The 17,079-nt window shown below is 68.5% G+C and overlaps 1 protein-coding gene across 1 annotated transcript; it reads left to right on the forward strand.

The window, feature by feature from the left end:
* Positions 1-1,377: 1,377 nt before the first annotated feature.
* Positions 1,378-16,122, forward strand: AGPAT1 (1-acylglycerol-3-phosphate O-acyltransferase 1). Its single transcript, XM_074167488.1, has 6 exons — positions 1,378-1,562; positions 4,652-4,785; positions 8,156-8,331; positions 11,526-11,621; positions 11,723-11,795; positions 15,959-16,122. Exons 1-6 carry the CDS (start codon positions 1,378-1,380, stop codon positions 16,120-16,122), a joined length of 828 nt encoding a protein of 275 aa, XP_074023589.1.
* Positions 16,123-17,079: the final 957 nt, after the last annotated feature.

The raw sequence follows: 17,079 nt of genomic DNA on the forward strand, positions 1-17,079 counted from the left end.
GGTTCTATGGGTCCGGGGGGGTGTCAATCTGTCCCGGGGGGGGGTCAATCTGTCCCGGGGGGGGCTGTTTGTCCTGGGGGGGTCCTTTTATCCCGGGGGGGGGTCATTGTGGCCCCCCCGGGCGCCATAAAGGTGACGGTGGGGACGATGGGGACGGCGACACTCGGTTCTATGGGGTCTGGGGGGGTTCTATGGGTCCGGGGGGGGGTCAATCTGCCCCGGGGGGGGTCAATCTGCCCCGGGGGGGTCCCTTTGTCCCGGGGGGGGGTCCTTGTTCCTCCCTTGCCCCCCCCAGACACCACAGAGGTGATGGTGGGGGCAGTGGGGACGGCGACGCTCGGTTCTATGGGGTCTGGGGGGGTTCTGTGGGTCCGGGGGGGGTCAGTCTGCTCGGGGGGGGGTCAATCTGTCCCGGGGGGGTCCCTTTATCCTGGGGGGGGGGGTCCTTGTGGCCCCCCCAGGTTCCATAAAGGTGACGGTGGGGACGATGGGGACGGCGACACCCGGTTCTATGGGGTCTGGGGGGGTTCTGTGGGTTCTGGGGGGGCTGTGGGGGGGGTCAATCTGTCTCGGGGGGGGGTCAATCTGTCCCGGGGGGGTCTGTTTGTCCCGGGGGGGTCCCTTTATCCCGGGGGGGGGTCATTGTGGCCCCCCCGGGCGCCATAAAGGTGACAGTGGGGACGATGGGGACGGCGACGCCCGGTTCTATGGGGTCTGGGGGGGGTTCTATGGGTCTGGGGGGGTCAATCTGTCCCGGGGGGGGGTCAGTCTGCTCGGGGGGGGGTCAATCTTTCCCGGGGGGGTCCTTTTGTCCCGGGGGGGGGTCATTGTGGCCCCCCCGGGTGCCATAAAGGTGACAGTGGGGACGATGAGGACGGCGACGCTCGGTTCTGTGGGGTCTGGGGGGGTTCTATGGGTCCGGGGGGGGGTCAATCTGTCCTGGGGGGGGTCAATCTGTCCCGGGGGGGTCTGTTTGTCCCGGGGGGGTCCTTTTATCTGGGGGGGGGGTCCTTGTGGCCCCCCCAGGCGCCAGAAAGGTGACAGCGGGGACGATGAGGACGGCGACGCTCGGTTCTGTGGGGTCTGGGGGGGTTCTATGGGTCCGGGGGGGGGTCAATCTGCCCCGGGGGGGGTCAATCTGCCCCGGGGGGGTCTGTTTGTCCTGGGGGGGTCCCTTTATCCCGGGGGGGGGGTCCTTGTGGCCCCCCCGGGCACCATAAAGGTGACGGCGGGGACGATGGGGACGGCGACGCTCGGTTCTATGGGGTCTGGGGGGGTTTCTATGGGTTCTATGGGTCCTGGGGGGGGGTTTTTTGCCCCCCCCCCCGACCCCCCCCCCTTCCTTCCTTGTCCCTTGTCCCCCCCCCCGCAGGTGCCATGGAGGTGACGGTGGGGACGGCGGCGCTGGGGGTGGCCCTGCTCCTCCTCCCCCTCCTCTACGAACGCAGCGGCTCCTTCCGCTTCTTCTGCAAGATGGGATTCTTCCACGGCTGGATCCTGCTCCTGGCCCTGCTGGCCATCCCCCTCTGCGCCCCCCGCGGCCGCCACGTCCACAACATGAGGTGGGGGGGGGGACACGGGGGGGTCACAGGGGCTTGGGGACACGTGGGGACATTTGGGGACACGGTTTGGGGGGGCTACGGGGGGATACAGGGGAGAGAAAGACATGGGGATCCCCCTGATGACCCCTTTTCTGCCCCCCCCGGGGGGGTCATGGCCATAATATGGGGCGGGGGGGTCGCGGGGGGGGGACACGGGGGGGTCACGGGGGCTTGGGGACACGTGGGGACATTTGGGGACACGGTTTGGGGGGGCTACGGGGGGATACAGGGGGATAAAGGGGGATACAGGGGGATGTAGGGGAGAGAAACACATGGAGATCCCCTTGTTGACCCCCCCTCTGCCCCCCCCGGGGGGGCCACGGCCACAATATGGGGTGGGGGGGACGCGGGAGGGGGGGACACGGGGGGGTCACGGGGACTTGGGGACATTTGGGGGCACGGTTTGGGGGGGCTACGGGAGGATACAGGGGAGAGAAAGACATGGGGATCCCCCTGATGACCCCTTTTCTGCCCCCCCCGGGGGGGCCACGGCCACAATATGGGGTGGGGGGGTCATGGGGGGGGGACACGGGGGGGTCACGGGGATTTGGGGACACTTGGGGACATTTGGGGACACAGGGATGGGGAGATATGGGGGGATAAAGGGGGATACAGGAGGCAGGAGGAGATGGGGATCCCTCTGGTGACCCCCCCCGGGGGGGCCACAACCACAATATGGGGTGGGGGGGTCGCGGGGGGGGGACACGGGGGGGTCACGGGGGCTTGGGGACATGTGGGGACATTTGGGGACACGGTTTGGGGGGGCTACGGGGGATAGAGAAGCGTAAAAGGGGATACAGAGGAGAGAAACACATGGGGATCCCCCTGATGACCCCCCCTCTGCCCCCCCCGGGGGGGTCACGGCCACAATATGGGGTGGGGGGGTCGCGGGGGGGGGACACGGGGGGGTCACGGGGGCTTGGGGACACGTGGGGACATTTGGGGACACGGTTTGGGGGGGCTACGGGGGGGAGCCACGTTGGGGGGAATGATGGGGGGGGAGCAGCTTTGGGGCTGGGGGGGGGGGGTTGGGGGGGGTGGGGGGGGGTGTGGGGCAGGATGTGTGGGGCGGGGGGGAGGGGATGTGTGGGGCGGGATCTATGGGGCAGAGAAGGGATGTGTGGGGCAGGATCTATGGGGCTGGGAGGGGGACGTGTGGGGCAGGATCTATGGGGCTGGGATGGGGATGTGTGGGGCAGGATCTATGGGGCAGGGAGGGGGGACGTGTGGGGCAGGATCTATGGGGCTGGGAGGGGGGACGTGTGGAGCAGGATCTATGGGGCAGGGAGGGGATGTGTGGGGCAGGATCTATGGGGCAGGGAGGGGATGTGTGGGGCAGGATCTATGGGGCAGGGAGGGGATGTGTGGGGCAGGATCTATGGGGCAGGGAGGGGATGTGTGGGGCTGGGAGGGGGATGTGTGGGGATGTGTGGGGCAGGATCTATGGGGCAGAGAGGGGATGTGTGGGGCAGGATCTATGGGGCAGCGAGAGAGATGCGTGGGGCAGGGAGGGGGATGCGTGGGGATGTGTGGGGCAGGATCTATGGGGCTGGGAGAGGGATGTGTGGGGCTGGGAGAGGGATGTGTGGGACAGGATCTATGGGGCAGGGAGAGGGATGTGTGGGGCGGGGTGAGGGGGTGTGTGGGGCTGGGAGAGGAATGTGTGGGGATGTGTGGGGCAGGATCTATGGGGCAGGGAGGGAATGTGTGGGGCTGGGAGAGGGATGTGTGGGGCAGGATTTATGGGGCGGGGGGGGATGCATGGGGATGTGTGGGGCAGGATCTATGGGGCAGGGAGGGAACGTGTGGGGCAGGATCTATGGGGCAGCAAGAGAGATGCGTGGGGCAGGGAGGGGGATGCATGGGGATGTGTGGGGCAGGATCTATGGGGGCGGGAGAGGGATGTGTGGGGCAGGATCTATGGGGCAGAGAAGGGATGCGTGGGGCAGGATCTATGGGGCAGGGAGGGAATGTGTGGGGCAGGGGAAGAGGATGTGTGGAGCAGGATCTATGGGGTAGGGAGAGAAATGCGTGGGGCAGGATCTATGGGGCAGGGAGGGAGATGTGTGGGGCAGGGGGAGAAGATGCGTGGGGATGTGTGGGGCAGGATCTATGGGGCTGGGAGGGGGGATGTGTGGGGATGTGTGGGGCAGGATCTATGGGGCAGGGAGAGGGATGTGTGGGGCGGGGTGAGGGGGTGTGTGGGGCTGGGAGAGGAATGTGTGGGGATGTGTGGGGCAGGATCTATGGGGCAGGGAGGGAATGTGTGGGGCTGGGAGAGGGATGTGTGGGGCAGGATTTATGGGGCGGGGGGGGATGCATGGGGATGTGTGGGGCAGGATCTATGGGGCAGGGAGGGAACGTGTGGGGCAGGATCTATGGGGCAGCAAGAGAGATGCGTGGGGCAGGGAGGGGGATGCATGGGGATGTGTGGGGCAGGATCTATGGGGCTGGGAGAGGGATGTGTGGGGCAGGGAGAAGGATGTGTGGGGCAGGATCTATGGGGCAGGGAGGGGGATGTGTGGGGCAGGATCTATGGGGCAGAGAAGGGATGTGTGGGGCAGGATCTATGGCGCAGGGAGGGAACGTGTGGGGCAGGGGAAGAGGATGCGTGGGGCAGGATCTATGGGGCAGGGAGGGGGATGTGTGGGGCAGGATCTATGGGGCAGGGAGGGGGATGTGTGGGGCAGGATCTATGGGGCAGGGAGGGGGATGTGTGGGGCAGGGGGAGAAGATGTGTGGGGATGTGTGGGGCAGGATCTATGGGGCAGGGAGGGGGATGCGTGGGGATGTGTGGGGCAGGATCTATGGGGCTGGGAGGGGGGATGTGTGGGGATGTGTGGGGCAGGATCTATGGGGCAGGGAGGAGGACGTGTGGGGCAGGGGGAGGGATACGCGGGGATGCGTGGGGCAGGATCTACGGAGCAGCGAGAGGGATGCGTGGGGCAGGGAGAGGGATGTGTGGGGCCGGGAGGGGGGGGACGCGTGGGGATGTGTGGGGCAGGATCTATGGGGCAGGCTGTGACCCCCAAGTGCCCGTCTCTCCCCAGGATCATCCGGGGGCTGCTGCAGCACGTGAAGCACCTCTATGGGATCCGCATGGCCGTGCGGGGGGCCCAGCACTTCCCCCCCCGCCAGCCCTACGTCGTCGTCAGCAACCACCAGAGCTCCCTCGACCTCCTGGGTACGGCCGCCCCATAGATCCTGCCCCATAGCGCCCCATAGATCCGCCCCACGGCGACCCACGGCGCCGCCCCGCGTACCTGTGCCCTCTCACGGGGGGGTTTCGGCCCCGTCTCTCCAGAGTTCCTTCCGTCTGCTGCCCCATAGATCCGCCCCGTGGGGCTGCCCCACGGCTCTGCCCCATAGCGACCCATATCTGACCCATAGCGACCCATAGATCCGCCCCACGGCGACCCACGGCGCCGCCCCGCGTACCTGTGCCCTCTCACGGGGGGGTTTCGGCCCCGTCTCTCCAGAGTTCCTTCCGTCTGCTGCCCCATAGATCCGCCCCGTGGGGCTGCCCCACGGCTCTGCCCCATAGCGACCCATATCTGACCCATAGCGCCCCATAGATCCGCCCCACGGCGACCCACGGCGCTGCCCCGCGGACCTGTGCCCTCTCACAGGGGAAGTTCAGCCCCATCCTTCCAGAGTTCTCTTCATCTGCTGCCCTATAGATCTGCTCTATGGGTCTGCCCCATGGCTCTGCCCCATAGCGACCCGTACCTGCCCCATAGCGACCCATAGATCCGCCCCACGGCGACCCACGGCGCCGCCCCGCGGACCTGTGCCCTCTCACAGGGAGGGTTCGGCCCCATCTCTCCAGAGTTCCTTCTGTCTGCTGCCCCATAGATCCGCCCCGTGGGGCTGCCCCACGGCTCTGCCCCATAGCGACCCATATCTGACCCATAGCGCCCCATAGATCCGCCCCACGGCGACCCACGGTGCTGCCCCACGGACCTGTGCCCTCTCACGGGGGGGGTTCGGCCCCATCCTTCCAGAGTTCCCTTCATCTGCTGCCCCATAGATCTGCCCTATGGGTCTGCCCCATAGCTCTGCCCCATAGCGCCCCATAGATCCGCCCCACGGCGCTGCCCCGCGGACCTGTGCCCTCTCACAGGGGTAGTTCAACCCCGTTCCTCCAGAGTTCCTTCCGTCTGCTGCCCCATAGATCCGCCCCATGGCTCTGCCCCATAGCGACCCATAGATCTGCCCCACAGGAACCCACATCCCGCCCCACGGCCTCCCCAGCCCCATAGGCTCCTCCCCAGCCCCACAGCTGCCCCATAGCCCCCCAGGAACGATAGAGATGGTGCCTCATCACCTCCTGCCCATCGCCGCCCCACAGCCCCATAGCCCCTCCCCGGCCCCACAGCCGCCCCATAGCCGCCCCACATCCTGCCCCACGGCCTCCCCTGCCCCATAGCCCCTCCCCAGCCCCACAGCTGCCCCACATCCCTCCCCACAGCTTCCCCTGCCCCATAGGGATGATGGAGGTGCTGCCCCATCACGTCCTGCCCATCGCCACCTCCCCAACTCCCCTGCCCCACAGCCCCTCCCCAGCCCCATAGCTGCCCCATAGCCGCCCCATAGCCCCTCCCCAGCCCCATAGCCCCCCAGGAATGATAGAGATGGTGCCTCATCACCTCCTGCTCTTCGCCGCCCCCCAACCCCACAGCCCCACAGCCCCTTCCCCGGCCCCACAGCCGCCCCATAGCCGCCCCACATCCTGCCCCACGGCCTCCCCTGCCCCATAGCCGCTCCCCAGCCCCACAGCTGCCCCACATCCCTCCCCACGGCTTCCCCTGCCCCATAGGGATGATGGAGGTGCTGCCCCATCACCGCCTGCCCATCGCCGCCCCCCAACTCCCCTGCCCCACAGCCCCTCCCCGGCCCCACAGCCGCCCCATAGCTGCCCCACACCCCCTCCCCAGCCCCATAGCTGCCCCATAGCCGCCCCATAGCCCTTCCCCAGCCCCATAGCCCCCCAGGAACGATAGAGATGGTGCCGCATCACCGCCTGCCCATCGCCGCCCCCAACTCCCCTGCCCCACAGCCCCTTCCCCGGCCCCACAGCCGCCCCATAGCTGCCCCACACCCCCTCCCCAGCCCCATAGCTGCCCCATAGCTGCCCCATAGCCCTTCTTCAGCCCCATAGCCGCCCCATAGCCCCCCAGGAATGATGGAGATGGTGCCCCATCACCGCCTGCCCATCGCTGCCCCCCAACTCCCCTGCCCCACAGCCCCTCCCCGGCCCCACACCCGCCCCATAGCTGCCCCACATCCTGCCCCACGGCCTCCCCTGCCCCATAGCCCCTCCCCAGCCCCACAGCTGCCCCACATCCCTCCCCACAGCTTCCCCTGCCCCATAGGGATGATGGAGGTGCTGCCCCATCACCGCCTGCCCATCGCCGCCCCCCAACTCCCCTGCCCCACAGCCCCTTCCCCGGCCCCACAGCCGCCCCATAGCTGCCCCACAGCCCCTCCCCAGCCCCATAGCTGCCCCACAGCTGCCCCATAGCCCCTCCCCAGCCCCATAGCCCCCCAGGAATGATGGAGATGGTGCCCCATCACCGCCTGCCCATCGCCGCCCCCCAACTCCCCTGCCCCACAGCCCCTTCCCCGGCCCCACAGCCGCCCCATAGCTGCCCCACAGCCCCTCCCCAGCCCCATAGCTGCCCCACAGCTGCCCCATAGCCCCTCCCCAGCCCCATAGCCCCCCAGGAATGATGGAGATGGTGCCCCATCACCGCCTGCCCATCGCCGCCCCCCAACTCCCCTGCCCCACAGCCCCTCCCCAGCCCCACAGCTGCCCCACAGCCCCTCCCCAGCCCCACAGCTGCCCCATAGCCGCCCCACACCCCCTCCCCAGCCCCATAGCTGCCCCACAGCTGCCCCATAGCCCCTCCCCAGCCCCATAGCCCCCCAGGAATGATGGAGGTGCTGCCCCATCACCCCCTGCCCATCGCCGCCCCTCAACTCCCCTGCCCCGCAGCCCCTTCCCCGGCCCCACAGCCGCCCCATAGCCGCCCCACATCCTGCCCCACGGCCTCCCCTGCCCCATAGCCCCTCCCCTGCCCCATGGGGATGATGGAGGTGCTGCCCCATCACCGCCTGCCCATCGCCGCCCCTCAACTCCCCTGCCCCACACCCCCTCCCCAGCCCCACAGCTGCCCCATAGCCGCCCCACATCCTGCCCCAAGGCCTCCCCTGCCCCATAGCCCCTCCCCAGCCCCACAGCTGCCCCACATCCCTCCCCACAGCTGCCCCTGCCCCATAGAGATGATGGAGGTGCTGCCCCATCACCTCCTGCCCATCGCCGCCCCCCAACTCCCCTGCCCCACACCCCCTCCCCAGCCCCACAGCTGCCCCACAGCTGCCCCATAGCCCCTCCCCAGCCCCATAGCCCCCCAGGAACGATAGAGATGGTGCCTCATCACCTCCTGCCCATCGCCGCCCCCCAACCCCACATCCCCACAGCCCCTTCCCCGGCCCCACAGCCGCCCCATAGCCGCCCCACATCCCGCCCCACGGCTTCCCCTGCCCCATAGGGATGATGGAGGTGCTGCCCGACCGCTGCGTGCCCATCGCCAAGCGGGAGCTGCTCTACATGGGGGCGGTGGGGGTGGCCTGTTGGCTGGGGGGCATCATCTTCATCGACCGCAAGCGCACGCACGACGCCATCAGCGTCATGGCCGAGGCCGCCCACACCATGCTCAGCCAGGACGTGAGTGGGGCAGCTATGGGGCAGCTATGGGGCTGGGGGGAGCTATGGGGCCGCCATGGGGCTGGGGGAGCCGTGGGGTGGCCGTGGGGCTGGGTACAGCCACCAGCATCGCAGCCGAGGTTGCCCAGACTATGCTTAGCTGGGGCAGCTGTGGGGCTGGGGGAGCTGTGGGGCAGCTGTGGGGCAGCTATGGGGCCGGGGGGGGGAGCTACGGGGTGGCCGTGGGGCTGGGGGAGCCGTGGGGCTGGGTACGGCCACCGGCATCGCAGCCGAGGTTGCCCAGACTATGCTTATCTGGGGCGTGAATGGGGAGCTGTGGGGCGGCTATGGGGCTGAGGGAGCCGTGGGGCAGCTATGGGGCGGTTGTGGGGCTGGGGGGGGAGCTATGGGGCCGCCGTGGGGCTGGGGGAGCCGTGGGGCGGCCGTGGGGCTGGGTACGGCCACCGGCATCGTAGCTGAGGTTGCCCAGACTATGGTTAGCTGGGGCAGCTGTGGGGCTGGGGGAGCCGTGGGGCAACTATGGGGCAGCTATGGGGCAGCTATGGGGCTGGGGGGGGAGCTACGGGGCGGCCGTGGGGCTGGGGGAGCCGTGGGGCGGCCGTGGGGCTGGGTATGGCCATCAGTGTCGTTGCTGAGGTTGCCCACTCTATGCTTAGCTGGGGTAGCCGTGGGGCTGGGGGAGCCGTGGGGCAGCTGTGGGGCAGCTATGGGGCGGTTGTGGGGCTGGGGGGAGCTATGGGGCCGCCGTGGGGCTGGGTACGGCCATCAGTGTCGTTGCTGAGGTTGCCCACTCTATGCTTAGCTGGGGTAGCCGTGGGGCTGGGGGAGCCGTGGGGCAGCTGTGGGGCAGCTATGGGGCAGCTATGGGGCTGGGGGGGGGAGCTACGGGGCGGCCGTGGGGCTGGGGGAGCCGTGGGGCTGGGTACGGCCACCGGCATCGCAGCCGAGGTTGCCCAGACTATGCTTATCTGGGGCGTGAATGGGGAGCTGTGGGGCGGCTATGGGGCTGAGGGAGCCGTGGGGCAGCTATGGGGCAGCTATGGGGCTGGGGGGGGGAGCTACGGGGCGGCCGTGGGGCTGGGGGAGCCGTGGGGCGGCCGTGGGGCTGGGTACTGCCACTGGCATCGCAGCCGAGGTTGCCCAGACTATGGTTAGCTGGGGCAGCTATGGGGCTGGGGGAGCTGTGGGGCAGCTATGGGGCGGCTGTGGGGCTGGGGGAGCTGTGGGGCAGCTATGGGGCTGGGGGGGCCGTGGGGCTGAGCTATGGGGCTGGGTGAGCCATGGGGCTGGGAAATCTGTGGGGCTGGGGGAGCCATGGGGCTGGGAGATCCATGGGGCTGGGGGATCTATGGGGCAGCCGTGGGGCTGAGTTATGGGGCTGGGTGATCTATGGGGCTGGGGGAGCCATGGGTCTACCATGGGGCTGGGGCATCTATGGGGCTGGGGGAGCCACGGGGCTGGGGGAGCCATGGGGCTGGGGCATCTATGGGCTAGCCATGGGGCTGGGTGATCTATGGGGCTGGGAGATCTATGGGGCTGGGTGATCTATGGGGCAGCTATGGGGCTGGGATATCTATGGGGCTGGGAGATCTATGGAGCTGCGAGATCCGTGGAGCTGGGAGATCTATGGGGCTGGGTGAGTTATGGGGCGGGGGGGGGGGGAGGGACGGGTGGGGACATGACCTCGCCGTGGGGCTGCCCCACATCTCCTCTGCCCCCCCAGGTGCGCGAGTGGAGCTGTGGGGCAGTTGTGGGGCTGGAGGATCTATGGGGCTGGGAGATCTGTGTGGCTGGGGCATCTATGGGGCTGGGGGAGCTATGGGGCAGCTATGGGGCTGGGACAGGTGTGGGGCTGGGGCATCTATGGGGCTGGGGGATCTATGGGGCAGCTGTGGAGCTGGGGGAGCTGTGGGGCTGGGACAGCTGTGGGGCTGGGGGATCCATGGGGCTGGGAGATCCATGGGGCTGGGGGATCTATGGGGCATCTATGGGGCTGGGGGAGCCATGGGGCTGGGAGATCTATGGGGCTGGGTGATCTATGGGGCAGCTATGGGGCTGGGAGATCCATGGGGCTGGGGCATCTATGGGGCAGGGATATCTATGGAGCTGGGAGATCCGTGGAGCTGGGGGAGCTATGGGGCTGGGGGATCCATGGGGCCGAGGGATCTATGGGGCATCTATGGGGCTGGGGGAGCCATGGGGCTGGGAGATCTATGGGGCTGGGTGATCTATGGGGCAGCTATGGGGCTGGGAGATCCATGGGGCTGGGTGATCTATGGGGCAGCTATGGGGCAGGGATATCTATGGGGCTGGGAGATCCGTGGAGCTGGGAGATCTATGGGGCTGGGTGAGTTATGGGGCGGGGGGGGTGGGGGGAGGGACGGGTGGGGACATGACCTCGCCGTGGGGCTGCCCCACATCTCCTCTGCCCCCCAGGTGCGCGGGTGGAGCTGTGGGGCGGCTGCGGGATCCGTGGGGCTGGGGGATCCATGGGGCAGCCATGGGGCTGAGTTATGGGGCTGGGGGAGCCATGGGGCTGGGAAATCTGTGGGGCTGGGGGAGCCATGGGGCTGGGAGATCCATGGGGCTGGGAGATCTATGGGGCAGCTATAGGGCTGGGGCATTTATGGGGCTGGGGGAGCCATGGGGCTGGGTGATCTATGGGGCTGGGTGAGTTATGGGGCGGGGGGGTGTGGGGGGGGGGAGGGACGGGTGGGGACGTGACCTCGCCGTGGGGCTGCCCCACATCTCCTCTGCCCCCCAGGTGCGCGGGTGGAGCTGTGGGGCAGTTGTGGGGCTGGGGAATCTATGGGGCTGGGAGATCCGTGTGGCTGGGGCATCTATGGGGCTGGGGGAGCTATGGGGCAGCTATGGGGCTGGGACAGGTGTGGGGCTGGGGCAGCTATGGGGCTGGGGGATCTATGGGGCAGCTGTGGGGCTGGGGGAGCTATGGGGCTGGGACAGGTGTGGGGCTGGGGGATCCATGGGGCCGAGGGATCTATGGGGCATCTATGGGGCTGGGGGAGCCATGGGGCTGGGAGATCTATGGGGCTGGGAGATCTATGGGGCTGGGAGATCCGTGGAGCTGGGAGATCTATGGGGCTGGGTGAGTTATGGGGCGGGGGGGTGGGGGGAGGGACGGGGGGGGACATGACCTCGCCGTGGGGCTGCCCCACATCTCCTCTGCCCCCCAGGTGCGCGTGTGGGTCTTCCCCGAGGGGACGCGCAACCACAGCGGCTCCATGCTGCCCTTCAAGCGGGGGGCTTTCCACCTCGCCGTGCAGGCCCAGGTGTGTGGGGCTGAGCCGTGGGGCAGGCGCGAGACACCCCCCCCCCCCTGCTGCCCCACATCGTCGTCTCCTGCCCCACATCGTCGTCTCCTGCCCCACAGGTCCCCGTCGTCCCCATCGTCATCTCTTCCTACCAGCACTTCTACAGCAAGAGGGAGAGGAGGTTCACGGCCGGTGAGGGGGGGGGCACTTGTGGGGCTGGGGAGGGCACTTGTGGGGCTGGGGGGCGTGTGGGGCAGGCGGGGGGTACGGGGATGTGGGGCTGGAGGGGGATATGTGGGGCTGGGGGGGCACTTGTGGGGCTGGAGGGGGGTATGTGGGGCTGGGGGGGGCACTTGTGGGGCTGGGGGATGCTCTGGGGGAGTGTGGGGGGGCACTTGTGGGGCTGGGGGGGCACTTGTGGGGCTGGGGGACGTGTGGGGCAGGCGGGGGGTGCGGGTATGTGGGGCTGGAGGGGGCACTTGTGGGGCTGGAGGGGGGTATGTGGGGCTGGAAGTGCTCTGGGGGGGTGTTTGGGGGGCACTTGTGGGGCTGGGGGGGGGTATGTGGGGCTGGGGGGGCACTTGTGGGGCTGGGGGACGTGTGGGGCAGGCGGGGGGTGCGGGTATGTGGGGCTGGAGGGGGCACTTGTGGGGCTGGAGGGGGGTGTGTGGGGCTGGAAGTGCTCTGGGGGGGCGTTGGGGTACCTGGAGGGGTGTTTGGGGGGCACTTGTGGGGCTGGGGAGGGCACTTGTGGGGCTGGGGGGCGTGTGGGGCAGGCGGGGGGTGCGGGGATGTGGGGCTGGAGAGGGATATGTGGGGCTGGGGGGGCACTTGTGGGGCTGGGGGGTGCTGTGGGGGGGCGTTGGGGTACCTGGAGGGGTGTTTGGGGGGCACTTGTGGGGCTGGGGGGGGGTATGTGGGGCTGGGGGGGGCACTTGTGGGGCTGGGGGACGTGTGGGGCAGGCGGGGGGTGCGGGTATGTGGGGCTGGAGGGGGCACTTGTGGGGCTGGGGGGGGCACTTGTGGGGCTGGGGAGGGCACTTGTGGGGCTGGGGGGCGTGTGGGGCAGGTGGGGGGTGCGGGGATGTGGGGCTGAAGGGGGATATGTGGGGCTGGGGGGGCACTTGTGGGGCTGGAGGGGGGTATGTGGGGCTGGAAGTGCTCTGGGGGGGTGTTGGGGGGCACTTGTGGGGCTGGGGAGGGCACTTGTGGGGCTGGGGGGCGTGTGGGGCAGGCGGGGGGTGCGGGTATGTGGGGCTGGAGGGGGCACTTGTGGGGCTGGAGGGGGGTATGTGGGGCTGGAAGTGCTCTGGGGGGGCGTTGGGGTACCTGGAGGGGTGTTTGGGGGGCACTTGTGGGGCTGGGGAGGGGCACTTGTGGGGCTGGGGGGCGTGTGGGGCAGGTGGGGGGTACGGGGATGTGGGGCTGGAGGGGGCACTTGTGGGGCTGGAAGTGCTCTGGGGGGGTGTTGGGGGGCACTTGTGGGGCTGGGGGGGGGTATGTGGGGCTGGGGGGGGCACTTGTGGGGCTGGGGGGCGTGTGGGGCAGGTGGGGGGTACAGGGATGTGGGGCTGGAGGGGGATATGTGGGGCTGGGGGGGCACTTGTGGGGCTGGGGGATGCTCTGGGGGAGTGTGGGGGGGCACTTGTGGGGCTGGGGGGGCACTTGTGGGGCTGGGGGGCGTGTGGGGCAGGCGGGGGGTGCGGGTATGTGGGGCTGGGGGGTCACTTGTGGGGCTGGGGGGTGCTGTGGGGGGGCGTTCGGGGGGCGTTGGGGTACCTGGAGGAGTGTTTGGGGGGCACTTGTGGGGCTGGGGGGGGGTATGTGGGGCTGGGGGGGGCACTTGTGGGGCTGGGGGGCGTGTGGGGCAGGCGGGGGGTGCAGGGATGTGGGGCTGGAGGGGGATATGTGGGGCTGGGGGGCGCACTTGTGGGGCTGGAGGGGGGTATGTGGGGCTGGAAGTGCTGTGGGGGGGCGTTGGGGTACCTGGAGGGGTGTTTGGGGGGCACTTGTGGGGCTGGGGGGCGTGTGGGGCAGGTGGGGGGTGCGGGGATGTGGGGCTGGAGAGGGATATGTGGGGCTGGGGGGGCACTTGTGGGGCTGGGGGGTGCTCTGGGGGGGTGTTGGGGGGCACTTGTGGGGCTGGGGGTGGGACACAGGACACTTGTGGGGCTGGAGAGAGCAGTTGTGGGGCTGGGGGCGTGTGGGGCAGGCAGGGGGTGCGGGTATGTGGGGCTGGAGAGGGATATGTGGGGCTGGGGGGAGCACTTGTGGGGCTGGAAGTGCTCTGGGGGGGTGTTGGGGGGCACTTGTGGGGCTGGGGCAGGGGGACACAGGACACTTGTGGGGCTGGGGGGCGTGTGGGGCAGGTGGGGGGTACAGGGATGTGGGGCTGGGGGGAGCACTTGTGGGGCTAGGAGAGACAGAGCTATGGGGCAGATCTACGTGTCGCTATGGGGTGGATCTATGGGGCGGCGCTATGGGTCGCTGTGGGGCAGATCTATGGGGCAGAGCCATGGGGCAGAGCCATGGGGCGGATCTATGGGGCAGACACGCTCAGGGAAGCTCCGGCGCTTGCTGTGGACGATGTTTAGGAGGCATGGGGGGCTGTAGGGTGGCGCTATGGGGCGGCGCTATGGGTCGCTATGGGTCGCTATGGGTCGCTATGGGGCAGATCTATGGGGCAGAGCCATGGGGTGGATCTATGGGGCGGATCTATGGGGCAGACACGCTCAGGGGAGCTCTGGCGCTTGCTGAGGACGACGTTTAGGAGGCACGGGGGGCTGTAGGGCGGCGCTATGGGTCGCTGTGGGTCGCTATGGGTCGCTATGGGTCGCTGTGGGGCAGATCTATGGGGCAGAGCTATGGGGCAGAGCTATAGGGCGGATCTATGGGGCAGACACGCTCAGGGGAGCTCCGGCGCTTACTGAGGACGACGTTTAGGAGGCGCGGGGGGCCGTGGGGCAGCGCTATGGGGCAGTGCTATGGGTCGCTATGGGTCGCTATGGGTCGCTGTGGGGCAGAGCTATGGGGCGGATCTATGGGGCGGATCTATGGGGCAGACACGCTCAGAGGAGCTCCGGTGCTTGCTAAGGATGAGCTTGGGAGGCACTGGGGGCCGTGGGGCGGCCCTATGGGGCGTCGCTATGGGTCACTATGGGGCAGCTATGGGTCGCTATGGGGCAGATCTATGGGGCAGAGCCATGGGGCGGATCTATGGGGCGGATCTATGGGGCAGACACGCTCAGGGAAGCTCCGGTGCTTGCTGAGGACGACGTTTAGGAGACACGGGGGGCCGTGGGGCGGCCCTATGGGGCGGCGCTATGGGTCGCTATGGGTCGCTATGGGTCGCTATGGGGCAGATCTATGGGGCAGAGCCATGGGGCGGATCTATGGGGCAGACACGCTCAGGGAAGCTCCGGCGCTTGCTGAGGACGACATTTAGGAGGCGCGGGGGGCCGTGGGGCGGCCCTATGGGGCGGCGCTATGGGTCGCTATGGGTCGCTATGGGGCAGATCTATGGGGCAGAGCCATGGGGCGGATCTATGGGGCGGATCTATGGGGCAGACACGCTCAGAGGAGCTCCGGTGCTTGCTAAGGATGAGCTTGGGAGGCACCTGGGGGCCGTGGGGGGGCCCTATGGGGCGGCGCTATGGGTCGCTATGGGTCGCTATGGGTCGCTATGGGGCAGATCTATGGGGCAGAGCTATGGGGCAGAGCTATAGGGCGGATCTATGGGGCAGACACGCTCAGGGAAGCTCCGGCGCTTACTGAGGATGACGTTTAGGAGGCGCGGGGGGCCGTGGGGCGGCCCTATGGGGCGGTGCTATGGGTCGCTATGGGTCGCTATGGGGCAGAGCCATGGGGCAGAGCCATGGGGCGGATCTATGGGGCGGATCTATGGGGCAGACACGCTCAGAGGAGCTCCGGTGCTTGCTAAGGATGAGCTTGGGAGGCACCTGGGGGCCGTGGGGCGGCCCTATGGGGTGGCGCTATGGGTCGCTATGGGGCAGATCTATGGGGCAGAGCCATGGGGCGGATCTATGGGGCAGATCTATGGGGCAGACACGCTCAGGGGAGCTCCGGCGCTTGCTGAGGACGACGTTTAGGAGGCACGGGGGGCCGTAGGGCGGCGCTATGGGGCAGCGCTATGGGTCGCTATGGGGCAGATCTATGGGGCAGAGCCATGGGGCGGATCTATGGGGCGGATCTATGGGGTAGACACGCTCAGAGGAGCTCCGGTGCTTGCTAAGGATGAGCTTGGGAGGCACCTGGGGGCCGTGGGGCGGCGCTATGGGGCGGCGCTATGGGGCGCTATGGGTCGCTATGGGTCAGCCCCACATCCCGCCCCCCAGGTGAGTGCGTCATCCAGGTGCTGCCCCCTCTCCCCACGCGGGGGTTGGGTCCCGCCGACGTCCCGGCGCTGACGGAGCGGGTCCGGGCCGCCATGTTGGAAGCTTTCGAGGCCCTTTCCCTGGAGCTGCGCCCCACGGCGCCGCCCCACAGCGCCCCACAGTGACCCACGGCTCTGCCCCACGGCGATCCTTCCCCCCCCCCCCCCCACTTCCCTTTTCCTTCCCCCCCCCCCCAAAGGAATCATCCGCAGCGACCCACGGCGAGGAGATGGGGCGGAGAAACGGAACTGAGCTGGCGGCGGGGGGTGACCCATAAGTGGGGGGGCTGCCCCATAAGTGGGGGGCTGACCCACAAGTAGGAGACGGACTGAGCTACAAGTAGGGGGCTGACCCACACGTGAGGCTCTGACCCATAAGTAGGAGACGGACTGATCTACAAGTGGGGGGCTGACCCATAAGTGGGGGGCTGACCCATAAGTAGGACGCGGAGTGACCCACAAGTGGGGCTCTGACCCACAAGTAGGACGCGGAGTGACCCCATAAGTGGGGGGCTGACCCACAAGTAGGAGATGGACTGACCCACAAGTGGGGGGCTGACCCATAAGTGGGGGGCTGACCCATAAGTAGGACGCGGAGTGACCCACAAGTGGGGGGCTGACCCACAAGTAGGAGATGGACTGACCTACAAGTGGGGGGCTGACCCACAAGTAGGACGCGGAGTGACCCACAAGTGGGGGGCTGACCCATAAGTGGGGGGCTGACCCACAAGTAGGAGATGGACTGACCTACAAGTGGGGGGCTGACCCATAAGTGGGGGGCTGACCCACAAGTAGGACACGGAGTGACCCACAAGTGGGGGGCTGACCCACATAAGTGGGGCTCTGACCCCCAAGTAGGACATGGACCAACCCACGTGTGGGGCAGGGCCTGACCCATAAGTAGGACACGGACTGACCCACAAGTGGGGCTCTGACCCACATATGGGGCACGGAGCGACCCACAGCGGGACCCACAGCGGGACCCACGGCGAGGCTCGGACTGACCCACGGCGGCGGCCGCAGGAAGATGTGGGTCAGACCCACAGCGGGACCCACGGAGCGACCCATAGCGGGACCATGGTG

This window comes from Numenius arquata, unplaced genomic scaffold (genome assembly GCF_964106895.1).
Source record: "Numenius arquata unplaced genomic scaffold, bNumArq3.hap1.1 HAP1_SCAFFOLD_1294, whole genome shotgun sequence".
Lineage (NCBI taxonomy): Eukaryota > Metazoa > Chordata > Aves > Charadriiformes > Scolopacidae > Numenius > Numenius arquata.

What these genes read in the sequence shown, in the direction of transcription:
- AGPAT1 (XM_074167488.1), top strand. Translation starts at nt 1,378, where the DNA reads ATGGAGGTGACGGTGGGGACGGCGGCGCTGGGGGTGGCCCTGCTCCTC. An exon ending in GAGCTCCCTCGACCTCCTGG is followed by an intron (nt 4,786 to 8,155) that starts GTACGGCCGCCC and finishes CCTGCCCCATAG; the next exon opens with GGATGATGGAGGTGCTGCCC. An exon ending in GGAGAGGAGGTTCACGGCCG is followed by an intron (nt 11,796 to 15,958) that starts GTGAGGGGGGGG and finishes CCCGCCCCCCAG; the next exon opens with GTGAGTGCGTCATCCAGGTG.